General features: G+C 40.8%; 1 protein-coding gene across 2 annotated transcripts in view; it reads left to right on the plus strand.

Annotated features, from left to right (window-relative positions):
* LOC139746805 (ATP-binding cassette sub-family F member 2) overlaps nt 1-16,840 on the plus strand; it is a 53,837-nt gene that overhangs the window by 22,619 nt on the left and 14,378 nt on the right. For both annotated transcript variants that reach the window (XM_071658369.1, XM_071658370.1), the window contains exons 4-9: nt 1,594-1,771; nt 2,475-2,692; nt 7,972-8,276; nt 14,180-14,341; nt 14,459-14,623; nt 14,762-15,064. In XM_071658369.1, the coding sequence (XP_071514470.1) occupies nt 1,594-1,771; nt 2,475-2,692; nt 7,972-8,276; nt 14,180-14,341; nt 14,459-14,623; nt 14,762-15,064 (1,331 nt within the window). The remainder of the gene's footprint in view (nt 1-1,593; nt 1,772-2,474; nt 2,693-7,971; nt 8,277-14,179; nt 14,342-14,458; nt 14,624-14,761; nt 15,065-16,840) is intronic.

The following is a 16,840-nucleotide window of genomic DNA, read 5'->3' on the forward strand; positions in this document are numbered from 1 at the left end:
TATCCTCTTGGTCAATCTTTCCTCACACATTCTCTCCGTGTGCCCTAACCATTTCAAAACACCCTCTTCTGCTCTCTCAACCACGCTCTTCTTATTTCCACACATCTCTCTTACCCTTTCATTACTTACTCGATCAAACCACCTCACACCACATATTGTCCTCAAACATCTCATTTCCAGCACATCCACCCTCCTGCGCACTACTCTGTCCATAGCCCACGCCTCGCAACCATACAACATTGTTGGAACCACTATTCCTTCAAACATACCCATTTTTGCTTTCCGAGATGATGTTCTCGACTTCCACACATTCAAGGCTCCCAGGATTTTCGCCCCCTCCCCCACCCTATGATTCACTTCCGCATCCATGGTTCCATCCGCTGCCAGATCCACTCCCAGATATCTAAAACACTTTACTTCCTCCAGTTTTTCTCCATTCAAACTTACCTCCCAGTTGACTTGACCCTCAACCCTACTGTATGTAATAACCTTGCTCTTATTCACATTTACTCTTAACTTTCTTCTTTCACACATATTACCAAATACAGTCACCAGCTTCTGCAGTTTCTCACATGAATCAGCCACCAACGCTGTATCATCAGCGAACAACAACTGACTCACTTCCCAAGCTCTCTCATCCCCAACAGACTGCATACTTGCCCCTCTTTCCAAAACTCTTGCATTCACCTCCCTAACAACCCCATCCATAAGTAAAGACAAAAAAAATTTCATTAGAATGACAAAAAATATGGTTACCTAAGTTTTGACCTTATAGTCTGCATCCCCACATGACAAATTGGTTTTGTTTTTTGACTGCTTGGCTGCATGACCAGCACTAGCTGAGGAGCTTCTACAATCCTTTTAACTTGAATCTTCACATTTAAACTTGTTTTGCTCGAGTACTTTCCACATTGCCAACACTATCACCAGGTCTTTTTCCAGATATGATGGGTCTGTTTAACTCACAAAAGCCAACGAAAATGAGAATTTTCCAACTGGAGAAAGGGCATTAAAACAGTGTTAATTGAGGTATCTCTTTATCATATTCTCAAAGGTGAAACTTAGTGAGGATTGGTTTTGGAAGGCTTGGTTCATCATTTCATGATGCTGCCTCATAGCAGTTAGTTGGTCTCACAGCAGTTAGTTTGTGACAGCTATGAAACTGCTGAGTGGAATTAGATTTTTTTTGTCAAGTTTAACCCCCCAGACAACTCGGTCATGGGCCAATCAAGCCCATTGTCTGTCTTTCTCATGGAAACTTGCGTGGGAGAGACAGGTATAAATCGAGGGCTGTCTGTATTTTTCTTTCATAATTGTTTGTCATTACCCTCATCTGTTTCTGGGAGGCTCTTCCTCACTGACATGGGAAACTGCAAATGTTCATGAAAAAATGGTGAATGTTTACACCAGTCAGGCTAAAGGGTATTTATGGATTATTATCCTTTGGTTTTAAGCTTGCCTCCCTAATTTTTATTTTGATATTTTCTCCCATTGAATATTAGTTTCAGCAAGGGCATTGGTCACATTTGATACTATGTTAAGATTATATTTCTCAACATTTAGTTGTTTGATTGTGATTTCCTTTATTTCTAGAAATTCTGTGTCGAAAACTAGAGGAAGATATGAGGATTGCTAGCGCAGCTCGCTCCTGTACTGGTGTCCTAGCCATCCACCCACGTGCTCGGGATATTAAGATTGACAACTTCTCCATCACTTTCCATGGTTCAGAGATGCTTCAGGACACCAGACTTGAGCTGAATTGTGGTCGACGGTAAGTATTTTGGAAAATGTGCATCACTCTTTGTGTATGAGGAGGTGAACCCTGCTGATACCCAAGGTGAACTAGGGACTAGCAGCTAGCTGTCAGCCATGTTTACATGTTTTATGATATTCATTGTATGATGTTGCTGTGTATTGTCTTACATTTTTCATTTTTATGAATTGGTTTAGGAATGATTTATCTGAAATGATATATTTACAACACTAAATAGTATATTTTATGCCAAGATTACCATTACAGCGACTTTCTTTATGATTTGTTCACTACTATCACGAACATGTAAATGTTTACTAAAGTGTTGTAGGTGGGATCTACTGCCACTGTTCTTGGAGTAGGAGTTATAATGGGAAGCAGGCAACCACTGACCAGGTAGTTACCACTACTTTGGTTTTAGGAGGGACTTTAGCAGTGGCATGTGAGCCAGCCTTGTCACAATTGTCACTTACCTCCTTTCAAGCCTAGACTGCTGTCTTTTCTCCTACCTCCTCTATATGTGGATTGCTGGTAATCATCATCAATCTCACACCCTCATTTTCTCGTTCATAAGGGCTAACTGTGTATTTACATCAATTAGATCTTCTTTTATTGTGCTTTTCTGGGTAAGTAACCCTCCAGATTTCTTGTAGACAGTATAATTGCCACACATAGATATCATAGCTTTCACATATTCATGCGTTTTGTATTTATATTTCAGATATGGTTTGATTGGCACAAATGGGTGTGGAAAGTCCACTTTGCTAGCATCCTTAGCCAATAGAGAGGTACCAATCCAGAGTCATATAGATATTTTCCATCTTGTGCGTGAAATGCCTGCCTCAGACAAGACTGCTCTTCAGTGTGTTATGGAAGTAGATGAAGAGAGAGTCCGTTTAGAAGCTCTGGCTGAAGAACTAGCTGCAAGTAGTGATGATGGTAAATCTTTCTTTCTTTCTTTCATACTATTTGCCATTCCCCACATTAGTGAGGTAGTGTTAAGAACAGAGGACTGGGCCTTTGAGGGAATATCCTCACCTGGCCCCCTTCTCTGTTCCTTCTTTTGGAAAACTAAAAAGAAAAGAAACGAGAGGGGAGGATTTCCAGTCCCCCGCTCCTTCCCATTTTAGTCGCCTTCTATGACACACAGGGAATACGTGGGAAGTATTCTTTCTCCCCTATCCCCAGGGATGGTAAATATCTGTGTGGAAGTCGAGAACGTTATCTTGGAAAGCAAAAATGGGTATGTTTGAAGGAATAGTGGTTCCAACAATGTTGTATGGTTGCGAGGCATGGGCTATAGACAGGGTTGTGCGGGGGAGGGTGGATGTGCTGGAAATGAGATGTTTGAGGACAGTATGTGGTGTGAGGTGGTTTGATCGAGTAAGTAATGAAAGGGTAAGAGAGAAATGTGGTAATAAAAAGAGTGTGGTTGAGAGAGCAGAAGAGGTTGTTTTGAAATGGTTTGGTCACATGGAGAGAATGAGTGAGGAAAGATTGACAAAGATGATACATGTGTTAGAGATGGAGGGAATGAGGAGAAGTAGGAGACCAACTTGGAGGTGGAAAGATGGAGTGAAAAAGATTTTGAGTGACTGGGGCCTGAACATGCAGGAGGGTGAAAGGCGTGCAAGGAATAGAGTGAATTGGAACAGTGTGGTATACTGGGGTCGATGTGGTGTCAGTGGATTGAACAGGGCATGTGAAGCTTCTAGAAGGGTAAACCATGGAAAGTTTTGTGGGGCCTGAATGTGGAAAGGGAGCTGTGGTTTTGGTTCATTATACATGACAGCTAGAGACTTGAGTGCGAACGAATGTGGCCTTTTTTCTTTTCCTTGTGCTACCTTGTGCACATACGGGGGGAGGGGGTTGTCGTTTCATGTGTGGCGGGGTGGCGACGGGAATGAATAAGGGCAGACAATATGAATTATGTACATATGTATATATATATATATATATATATATATATATATATATATATATATATATATATATATTATATATATATATATATTATATATATATATATATATATATATATATTATATATATATATATATATATATTTTTTTTTTTTGCTGTCTCCCGCGTTTGCGAGGTAGCGCAAGGAAACAGACGAAAGAAATGGCCCAACCCACCCCCATACACATGCCTTGATTCAATCCACTGACAGCACGTCAACCACGGTATGCCACATCGCTCCAATTCACTCTATTCTTTGCCCTCCTTTCAGTGAACCTCCTGCATGTTCAGGCCCTGATCACACAAAATCTTTTTCACTCCATCTTTCCACCTCCAATTTGGTCTCCCTCTTCTCCTCATTCCCTCCACCTCCGACACATATATCCTCTTGGTCAATCTTTCCTCACTCATTCTCTCCATGTGACCAAACCATTTCAAAACACCCTCTTCTGCTCTCTCAACCACGCTCTTTTTATTTCCACACATCTCTCTTACCCTTACGTTACTTACTCGATCAAACCACCTCACACCACACATTGTCCTCAAACATCTCATTTCCAGCACATCCATCCTCCTGCGCACAACTCTATCCATAGTCCACGCCTCGCAACCATACAACATTGTTGGAACCACTATTCCTTCAAACATACCCATTTTTGCTTTCCGAGATAATGTTCTCGACTTCCACACATTCTTCAAGGCTCCCAGAATTTTCGCCCCCTCCCCCACCCTATGATCCACTTCCGCTTCCATGGTTCCATCCGCTGCCAGATCCACTCCCAGATATCTAAAACACTTCACTTCCTCCAGTTTTTCTCCATTCAAACTCACCTCCCAATTGAATTGACCCTCAACCCTACTGTACCTAATAACCTTGCTCTTATTCACATTTACTCTTAACTTTCTTCTTTCACACACTTTACCAGACTCAGTCACCAGCTTCTGCAGTTTCTCACATGAATCAGCCACCAGCGCTGTATCATCAGCGAACAACAACTGACTCACTTCCCAAGCTCTCTCATCCCCAACAGACTTCATACTTGCCCCTCTTTCCAAAACTCTTGCATTCACCTCCCTAACAACCCCATCCATAAACAAATTAAACAACCATGGAGACATCACACACCCCTGCCGCAAACCTACATTCACTGAGAACCAATCACTTTCCTCTCTTCCTACACGTACACATGCCTTACATCCTCGATAAAAACTTTTCACTGCTTCTAACAACTTGCCTCCCACACCATATATTCTTAATACCTTCCACAGAGCATCTCTATCAACTCTATCATATGCCTTCTCCAGATCCATAAATGCTACATACAAATCCATTTGCTTTTCTAAGTATTTCTCACATACATTCTTCAAAGCAAACACCTGATCCACACATCCTCTACCACTTCTGAAACCACACTGCTCTTCCCCAATCTTATGCTCTGTACATGCCTTCACCCTCTCAATCAATACCCTCCCATATAATTTACCAGGAATACTCAACAAACTTATACCTCTGCCTGTGTGTGTATATGTATATGTATATGTATGTATACGTTGAGATGTATAGGTATGTATATGTGCTTGTGTGGACGTGTATGTATATACACGTGTATGTGGGTGGATTGGGCCATTCTTTCGTCTGTTTCCTTGCGCTACCTCACTAACGCGGGAGACAGCGACAAAGTATATTAAATAAAAAAAAAATTGAGTATTGTAGATTTTATTATTGATAAACTTGATCGCTGTGTCCTGTGTCAGCAAGTTAGTGCCAAGAAAAACAGTAAGAAAGACCCATCCACTCATGTACACACACACACACACATAACAAGTACATATACATAGCATATACGTATATAAATATGTATACATACAGTAAACCTTCGATTTAATGGACTAATAGGGGAAGGGGACATCTGTCAATGCTGAAGGTCCATGAAATTGAATGTAACCTAGAGGCCATATTTTGATACAATATACAATTCATGCTTTCATTTAACTCTTCTGTCACTTAATGCTATTGCTATTGCAAAATTATTTAATAAATATAATCCCAATTCTATTTATAAAACTTGACCACAATAGCTTGAGGCAGACTGAGACCCAAACAAAGCAAGCAAACCCCATGCTGCCAAAAATATTTGTGATAGGAATTTTGCATGGTGTGAATTTTTTTTTTTTTTTTATTTTTAGATTATTGATTATTTTATTTGCTGGGTCCATTTGATCCAAAATCCATTATATCATGGTCCGTTAAATGAAGGGTTTACTTTATGTACACATGTACATATTCGTGCTTGCTCCCCTTCATCCATTCCCGGTGCCATCCTGTTCCACAGGAAACAGCATTGCCACCCCCTCTTCAGTGAGGTAGCGCCAGGAAACATGAAATAATGCCACTTCCGCTCACCCTCGTTCTTTATCTGTCATGTGTAATGCACCAAAACCACAGCTCCCCATGTACATCCAGGCCCTACAGATCTTACCATAGTTTACCCCAGATGTTTCACATGCCCTAGTTCAGTCAGTTGACTGCATCAACCCCAGTATACCACATTCCAAGTCACACTATTCCATTCAAGCTGTTCATCCTAAGTATGTTCAGGCCCCAGTAGCTCAAAATCTTTTTCATTCCATCCTTCCACCTCCAATTTGGCCTCCCGCTTCTCTTTGTTCCCTCCACCTTTGACACATGCATCCTTTTTGTCGACCTTTCCTGTTACCATTATTATGCAAATAGAAATTTTCTTTGGAACTGCCGTTACTTTCAGCACAGAAGCAAGCTGATTCTTTCTGGATGCCAAAGTGATAGCATAAGGGAACAAAGAAAAATTTTCTAAAAGTCTTGAATATGATTTATAAGTGGGCAGAGAACCTTATGGAATTTAAAGATAAATTTTAGCGATTTGGGTCAGTAAGGAACCCAGACTTAAAGAAGAGGTATTATGATTACATGAAGGTGAAGAATTTCTTGAACAAATTGGCAACTAGAGTTCCGTAGATAGACTACAGATTGCCAGCTTTGAAAGTTTCATGAAATCTCTACAAAGTATTTAGGATATAGTTATAGATAAAAAGAAAAAGTTCTTTTGGGATATTCTAAAGCAAAAGAGCTTACGGATGTATTATGTTGGAGATACAGGTGGCACAACAAGACAACATTTGAAAGGTACGGGGGAGCAAGAATCAGGTTCCCCAAGATTGGGAAAGGGTATTAGAGAAACTTTGTAAGGGAGATTTTGGACAAAACAGGGAATAATCCAAAACCTTCCCATTAATTGATAGCAAGTAGGTTGTTAAAGAGCAACTGATCAGGGTGTTAGTGGTACTTTTAAGCTTAAAGTGTTGAGTTGGCAAACACAGTTAAACAAATGAGCCTCAGTAAGGTTAGACTCCCTATCTGTTATCTGCAGATAGTTAATGTTTTGTGTATTTGAGTATACATTAAGTTGAGACATGGAAAGTATATCATGCATGTAAATCTCTTATATTCCCTCAAAGGCCCAGTCCTCTGTTCTTAATGCTACCTCGCTATCGCGGGAAATAGCGAATAGTATGAAAAAAAAAAAAAAAATCTCTTATGTGTGACACACAAATAGCAATCACATTTCGTACTCATCCAGAACCCCACAATGATTTTGATGCTACAAAAACTATAACCATATTGTTCTGTTAAGTTGCCAGACATATTTCACTGGAATGTGGGGACTTTTACTGTACATCATCATCCTATTGGTTTATTAAGGTGAACTGTCATGTAAGTGTTTAGAGCTTGAGCACTAATAGAAACAGATATTGTTTTAGTTGCATATAGGCACTCGACCTTGTTATGGGCGAGTTCATTGACAGGCAAAACCTCCCCATACAAGATGGCTCATATGTGCATCATTAGATGGAAACATGTTGTACTTTTGAATAGTAGTGCAGCAATATACTAAGTTATGGATGAGTTACATGTTAATCATTTGAAGATGAAAGCATACACAAACAATATTTTCATAAATCTTTTGTATATATCTGTTGTTCTTATTGTTCTGAGGGAAAGATTGATTAGTTTATGTGTACGTGAAATTCAGGCTTACTAGAATCGTGCAATTGCTGGAGTTCATTAATATTATTGTAATTGTTTTCAACTGGTATTTGTTTATTCTTTGGAAATATGCCATTTCTTGCTATTTGTGTGATACAAGGTGAAGTACTTATTTTTTCCATTATTTTGTACTCTCTCCAGTTGATAATAGTGTTTTTGATACTATTTGCAGAGACTCAAGAACAGCTTATGGATATATATGATCGTTTGGAAGATTTAGGTGCTGACACAGCTGAGGCAAAAGCTGCCTTTATTCTTCATGGTTTAGGATTTACTCATGCCATGATGGAGAAGAAATGCAGAGACTTCTCTGGTGGCTGGAGGATGAGAATTGCTTTGGCTCGGGCACTGTTTGTCAAACCTCATCTTCTTCTTCTTGATGAACCCACTAACCATCTGGATTTGGATGCCTGTGTATGGTTGGAGGGGGAATTAGCCAATTATAAGCGTATTTTGGTCATCATCTCTCACTCACAGGTTAGTTTTGAATGCTGTCTCAATGAAACAAAATTTTGAAAAGTTGTTGCAACCAGTATGGCATTCTAAAGATGCAGTTTAGTTGTAAATGCATATTGATGGCAAGAATCACAATGTAAGCACCCAACATCCATCACCCTGTCATCTAACACTTTCAGCAATCTTTCAAAATACTTGCCTCTCGTTTGCCTGTTACATTTTCCCCATCTGTTCTTGTTAATGATACTCCCATTTGTTTCTTTTCCTCCTATTTTTCTTATTCTCCTCACACTTACCCCTTTCCAATGCCTAATTATATTCTTCCTCAATATTGCCTTTACTCTCATCCCATCCTTCATTTGACCTCTTTTTCAGCTTTTGTAACTTCTCTGTTGTTATTTTGCTTTGTTGCTGTCTCCCGCGTTAGCGAGGTAGCGCAAGGAAACAGACGAAAGAATGGTCCAACCCACCCACGTACACATGTATATACATACACGTCCACACACGCACATATACATACCTATACATCTCAACGTATACATATATATATATATTATTAGGTACAGTAGGGTTGAGGGTCAAGTCAATTGGGAGGTGAGTTTGAATGGAGAAAAACTGGAGGAAGTGAAGTGTTTTAGATATCTGGGAGTGGATCTGTCAGCGGATGGAACCATGGAAGCGGAAGTGGATCGTAGGGTGGGGGAGGGGGCGAAAATTTTGGGAGCCTTGAAAAATGTGTGGAAGTCGAGAACATTATCTCGGAAAGCAAAAATGGGTATGTTTGAAGGAATAGTGGTTCCAACAATGTTGTATGGTTGCGAGGCGTGGGCTATGGATAGAGTTGTGCGCAGGAGGATGGATGTGCTGGAAATGAGATGTTTGAGGACAATGTGTGGTGTGAGGTGGTTTGATCGAGTAAGTAACGTAAGGGTAAGAGAGATGTGTGGAAATAAAAAGAGCGTGGTTGAGAGAGCAGAAGAGGGTGTTTTGAAATGGTTTGGGCACATGGAGAGAATGAGTGAGGAAAGATTGACCAAGAGGATATATGTGTCGGAGGTGGAGGGAACGAGGAGAAGAGGGAGACCAAATTGGAGGTGGAAAGATGGAGTGAAAAGGATTTTGTGTGATCGGGGCCTGAACATGCAGGAGGGTGAAAGGAGGGCAAGGAATAGAGTGAATTGGAGCGATGTGGTATACAGGGGTTGACGTGCTGTCAGTGGATTGAATCAAGGCATGTGAAGCGTCCGGGGTAAACCATGGAAAGCTGTGTAGGTATGTATATTTGCGTGTGTGGACGTGTGTATGTACATGTGTATGGGGGGGGTTGGGCCATTTCTTTCGTCTGTTTCCTTGCGCTACCTCGCAACCGCGGGAGACAGCGACGAGGTATAAAAAAAAAAAAGATATATATATATATATATATATACACACACACACAGACATATATATACACATGTACATAATTCATACTGGCTGTCTTTATTCATTCCCATTGCCACTCCGCCACACATGAAATAACAACCCCCTCCCCCCTCATGTGTGCGAGGTAGTGCTAGGAAAAGACAACAAAGGCCACCTTCAGTCTCTAGCTGTCATGTAATAATGCACCGAAACCACAGCTCCCTTTCCACGTCCAGGCCCCACAGAACTTTTCATGGTTTACCCCAGACGCTTCACATGCCCTGGTTCAATTCATTGACAGCACGTCGACCCCGGTTTACCACATCGTTCCAATTCACTCTATTCCTTGCACACCTTTCACCCTCCTGCATGTTCAGGCCCCAATCACTCAAAATCTTTTTCACCATCTTTCCACCTCCAATTTGGTCTCCCACTTCTCCTCGTTCCTTCCACCTCTAACACATATGTCCTCTTGGTCAATCTTTCCTCGCTCATTCTCTCCATGTGACCAAACCATTTCAAAACACCCTCTTCTGCTCTCTCAACCACACTCTTTTTATTACCTCAAATCTCTCTTACCCTATTATTATTTGCTCGATCAAACCACCTCACATCACATATTGCCCTTAAACATCTCATTTCCAGCACATCCACCCTCCTGCACACAACTCTATCCATAGCCCACCCTTCGCAACCATATAACATTGTTGGAACCACTATTCCTACAAACATACCCATTTTTGCTTTCCGAGATAATGTTCTCGACCCTCACATTCTTCAATGCTCCTAGAACTTTCGCCCTCTCCCCCACCCTATGATTCACTTCTGCTTCCATGGTTCCACCTGCTGCCAAATCCACTCCCAGATATCTAAAACACTTCACTTCCTCCAGTTTTTCTCCATTCAAACTTACCTCCCAGTTAACTTGTCCCTCAACCCTACTGTACCTAATAACCTTGCTCTTATTCACATTTACTCTCGGCTTTCTTCTTTCACACACTTTACCAAACTCTGTCACCAGCTTCTGCAGTTTCTCACATGAATCAGCCACTGGCGCTGTATCATCAGCGAACAACAACTGACTCGCTTCCCAAGCTCTTTCATCCACAACAGACTGCATACTTGCCCCTCTTTCCAAAACTCTTGCATTCACCTCCCTAACAACCCCATCCATAAACAAATTAAACAACCATGGAGACATCACACACCCCTGCCGCAAACCTACATTCACTGAGAACCAATCACTTTCCTCTCTTCCTACACGTGCATATGCCTCACATCCTTGATAAGAACTTTTCACTGCTTCTAACAACTTGCCTCCCACACCATATATTCTTAATACCTTCCACAGAGCATCTCTATCAACTCTTATCATATGCCTTCTCCAGATCCATTAATGCTATATACAAATCCATTTGCTTTTCTAAGTATTTCTCGCATACATTCTTCAAAGCAAACACCTGATCCACACATCCTCTACCACTTCTGAAACCATACTGCTCTTCCCCAATCTGATGCTCTGTACATGCCTTCGCCCTCTCAATCAATACCCTCTCATATAATTTCCCAGGAATACTCAACAAACTTATACCTCTGTAATTTGAGCACTCACTTTTATCCCCTTTGCCTATGTACAATGGCACTATGCGAGCATTCCGCCAATCCTCAGACACCTCACCATGATTCATACATACATGAAATAACCTTACCAACCAGTCAACAATAGTCTCCCCCTTTTTTAATAAATTCCACTGCAATACCATCCAAACCCACTGCCTTGCCGACTTTCATCTTCCACAAAGCTTTTACTACCTCTTCTCTGTTTACCAAATCATTTTCCCTAACCCTCTCACTTTGCACACCACCTATATCTGCCACTCTTATCATCAAACACATTCAACAAACCTTCAAATTACTCACTCCATCTCCTCACATCACCACTACTTATCACCTCCCCATTAGCCCCCTTCACTGAAGTTCCCATTTGTTCCCTTGTCTTATGCACTTTATTTACCTCCTTCGAAAACATCTTTTTATGCTCCCTAAAAGTTAATGACACTCTCACCCCAACTCTCATTTGCCCTCTTTTTCACTTCTTGCACCTTTCTCTTGACCTCGTTCCTCTTTCTTTTATACATCTCCCAGTCATTTGCAGTATTTCCCTGCAAAAATCGTCCAAATGCCTCTATCTTCTCTTTCATTAATACTCTTACTTCTTCAACCCACCACTCACTACCCTCTTTAATCTGCCCACCTCCCATGCTTCTCATGCCACAAGCATCTTTTTTGCCAGCCATCACTGCTTCCCTAAATACATCCCATTCCTCCCCCACTCCCCTTATGTCCTTTGTTCTCACCTTTTTCCATTCTGTACTCAGTCTCTCCTGGTACTTTCTCACACAGGTCTCCTTCCCAAGCTCGCTCACTCTCACCACACTCTTCACCACACATTCTCTCGTCTTTTCTGAAAACCTCTACAAATCTTCACCTTCGCCTCCACAAGATAATGATCAGACATCCCTCCAGTTGCACCTCTCAGCACCTTAACATCCAAAAGTCTCTTTCGCACGCTTATCAATTAACACATAATCCAATAACGCTCTCTGGCCATCTCTCCTACCCACATACATATATATATCTCATTTTAAACCAGGTATTCCCAATCACCAGTCTTTTCTCAGCAAATAAATCTACAAGCTCTTCATTTCCATTTACAACACTGAACACCCCATGTACACCAATTATTCCCTCAACTGCCACATTATTCACCTTTGCATTCAAATCACCCATCACTATAATCCGGTCTCATGCATCAAAACTACTAACACTCACCCAGCTGCTCCCAAAACACTTGCCTCTCATGATCTTCCCTTCTCATGCCCAGGTGCATATGCACCAATAATCACCCATCTTTCTCCATCCACTTTCAGTTTTACCCATATCAATCTATAGTTTACTATCACATACTCCCACCACTCCAGTTTCAGGAGTAGTGTTACTCCTTCCCTTGCTCTTGTCCTCTTACTAACCCCTGACTTTACTCTCAAGACATTTCCAAACCACTCTTCCCCCATACCCTTGAGCTTTGTTTCACCCAGAGCTAAGACATCCAGGTTCCTTTCCTCAAACATACTACCTATCTCTCCTTTTTTTCATCTTGTTTACATCCACACACATTTAGACACCCCAATCTGAGCCTTCGAAGAGGATGAGCAGTCCCCGCGTGACTCCTTCTGTTTCCCCTTTTAGAAAGTTAAAATAAAAGGAGGGGAGGGTTTCCAGCCCCCCCCGCTCCCGTCCCCTTTAGTTGCCTTCTACAACATGTGAGGAATGCTTGGGAAGTATTCTTTCTCCCTTATCGCCAGATATATACTTCTCTGTTGTACACTTCTTAATTATTGGCACTCCTAACCTGCACCTATTGTCTATACACCTCTTTTCTTATTCATTAGCAAATTAACTCCATCCCACCCATTTTGATATGCCTACATACCACACATTCAAGCATTTCTTCCCTAAAACCTTCCACTCCTCACCCAATCGCCTTGTTTCATTTAATATTGCTGTATGCTATTCAGTTCCTCTTAGTATTTCTGCATACAAACTTCTTTTTGTAGTTCACTCACTTTCACCACCCATGTCATTTCTTCTTTTGCTTAAGCCACTACTAAACTTTAACACTTGCTTCCTTAAAGAAATGATCACATATCCCACCTGCTGCCTCTTTCAGTATGTTCACATCCAGCAGTGTTTGTTTGCATGCTTGTTTCTTAGTACACAATTCAGCAATGCACATAGACCTCCAACTCAACTCTTCCATGTTTACTTGTGTATGCACCTTTATCTAAGCTAGGTATTCCCAGTCATCAGTTCTTTTTCAGCTCTAAAGCTGTTAGCGAGGAAACGCCAAAAACAAAGAAGTGGCCTCATTCACTAACATCCGCTCCCTAACACTCATGCACAGATATGCTGAAACTAGAGCCCCCAATCCATATTTAGGCCTCACAGACTTTTCCATGGTTTCCCTTAATCACTTTATGTGCCATGGTTCAGCCTATTGACAGCACGTCATCCCTTGTGAACCACATTGCTCTGATTTGTTCTATCCTTTGTACCAGCTTGCATGCTAAGGCCCCAAGCTTTGAATTTAAAGCATCTTTTACTCCATCCTTCCACCTCCTCCTTGGTTTCCCCTTTTATTGTTCCTTCCTCTTCTGACATGTATACTTTAAGTCATCCTCACCCCAAGACCTTGAGCATGTGAAAGTTGCATGTGGTTTTAATACCCAAATTGTTAAATTGTTTTGAAACCTGTTGAATAAATAACATATCTACTTTTGTGATTAAACTTCATTTATGTTCGAGTATGTTGTTACTGATATATGTAGGCATACTTGATATCAAGGAAATTTTTCCTTTAAGATTCAATAAGTCTCTGAAAATCATATTTTGAAAACTGCAGTTTTAGTAACAAAAATAGTATTTGGATGTACACTTTACTTAAAAAAAGAAATCCTTTCCAGGACTTTCTAAATGGTGTATGTTCAAATATCATCCACATGGAAAAAAGGAAATTGAAGTATTATGGTGGTAACTACGATGCCTTCATTCGAACTCGCCTTGAGTTGCTAGAAAACCAAATGAAGCAATATCAGTGGGAACAAGACCAAATTGCTCACATGAAGGTTTGTTTGCTCATGTTTAGCATTTCATGTATTTTATTTAGTGGCTTATGATGTTTGATAAAGCCTTCATACCTCTTTCAGAAAGCCTAAATGTAACAAAATCCCTTTCCCTGACAGAATTACATTGCAAGATTTGGTCATGGTTCTGCAAAGCTGGCACGACAGGCTCAGTCTAAGGAAAAGACATTAGCCAAAATGGTTGCGGGTGGACTTACGGAGAAAGTAACGAAAGACAAATGTCTCACCTTTTACTTTCCAGATTGTGGCAAAATTCCTCCACCAGTAAGACTTTTCTGAAGTTTGTAATAGTTTTGCAGTATTCTTGTAATTTTTATTTGTATATTCAGTTTTATATGAAATGTATGATGCCCTTAACATTTTACAAATGAATGTCACACATTTTTCTGTTTATTTTCATAGGTCATTATGGTTCAGAATGTTAGTTTCCGCTACAATGATACCTCACCTTTCATCTATAAAAACTTAGAGTTTGGTATTGACTTGGATACTAGACTGGCTTTGGTAGGTCCCAATGGTGCAGGCAAGTCCACTCTCCTCAAGCTTCTGTATGGAGAGTTGACTCCCACCACTGGCATGATTCGCAAGAACTCTCACCTTAGGATTGCACGATATCACCAGCACCTTCATGAACTTCTTGACTTGGATGTATCTCCTTTGGATTACATGATGCAGCAGTTCCCAGAACTTAAGGAACGAGATGAGGTATGAATATGTTGTTATGAGTACTTTTGAAGATCACCAATGGTTATGTAAGGATTAGTTCAAGCAGTAGGGTGGCTTATTTACATTAACACACACATACTTTTTTCTTTCTCTCTGTAAGTGGTTAGTGCAATACAGTAACCCTTCACCACCATGGCAAAATCTCATCATAGGTACTTGTAGTTAGGTAGGTATTATCATGTTTGCCCTTCCTTTACATTGAACCGTAGGTGTTTTCAAGTAAAGGGGAAAAGAATTTCTCTCCTTTGAAATGAATTATCAGATATGAATAAGAAAACAACATAGAAAAAGTGAAATAGCCCTTAACTTTCCCCAGGAGAAATAAGTGCTTCTGGTGTGAGTGTACTGTTGTGGTAGCTGCGACTGCTGCTTAGCCCAGTGTCAACATTTCTTTACTACACCACCTTGTATATACTGTTTAGATGCACATGTCTTTATCATTAGAGTCAAATCAGTTTTTACCAAATGGATTATTGTCTAAATAACTAGCGCTTTGATGTAGAGCAAATAGTGCCAAGTACTATCATGTAACAATTTACTGTAACATTTTCCTTGTACCATGGCTGAAGGATAACTGAAGACTTGTACATGTATACATGAATACATAAATGCACATACATATACATTTATTTATTTATTTTGTTTATTATACTTTGTCGCTGTCTCCCGTGTTAGCAAGGTAGTGCAATGAAACAGATAAAAGACTGGCCCAACCCACCCACGTACACAAGTATATACATACATGTCTGCACACACACATATACATACCTATACATCTCAACGTATGCATATATTTACACACACAGACATATACATATATACACATGTACACAATTCATACTGTCTGCCCTTATTCATTCCCGTCACCACCCCGCCACACATAAAATAACAACCCCCTCCCCCGCATGTGCGTGAGGTAGCGCTAGGAAAAGGCAACAAAAACCACATTCATTCACACTCTGTCTCTAGCTGTCATGTATAATGCACCAAAACCACAGCTCCCTTTCCACATCTAGGCCCCACAGAACTTTCCATGGTTTACCCCAAACGCTTTACATCCCCTGGTTCAATCCGTTGACAGCACATTGACCCCGGTATACCACATCGTTCCAATTCACTCTATTCCTTGCACGCCTTTCACCCTCCTGCATGTTCAGGCCCCAATCGCTCAAAATCTTTTTCACTCTATCTTTCCACCTCCAATTTGGTCTCACACTTTTCCTCTTTCCCTCCACCTCTGACACATATATCCTCTTTGTCAATCTTTCCTCACTCTTTCTCTCCATGTGACCAAACCATTTCAAAACACCCTCTTTTGCTCTCTCAACCACACTCCTTTTATTACCACACTTCTCTCTTACCCTATTATTACTTACTCGATCAAACCCCCTCACACCACATAGTCCTCAAACATCTCATTTCCAGCACATCCACCCTCCTCCGCACAACTATCTATAGCCCACTCCTCGTAACCATATTACATTGTTGGAACCACTATTCCTTCAAACATACCCATTTTTTCTTTCTGAGATAATGTTCTTGACTCCACACATTCTTCAGTGCTCCCAGAACTTTTGCCCCCTCCCCCACCCTGTGATTGACTTCCACTTCCATGGTTCCATCCACTGCCAAATCCACTCTCAGATATCTAAAACACTTCACTTCCTCCAATTTTTCTCCATTCAAACTTACCTCCCAATTGACTTTTCCCTCAACCCTACTGTACCTAATAACCTTGCTCTTATTCACATTTAG

The sequence above is a fragment of the Panulirus ornatus genome, chromosome 66 (assembly GCF_036320965.1).
Source record: "Panulirus ornatus isolate Po-2019 chromosome 66, ASM3632096v1, whole genome shotgun sequence".
NCBI classification, from domain to species: Eukaryota; Metazoa; Arthropoda; class Malacostraca; order Decapoda; family Palinuridae; genus Panulirus; species Panulirus ornatus.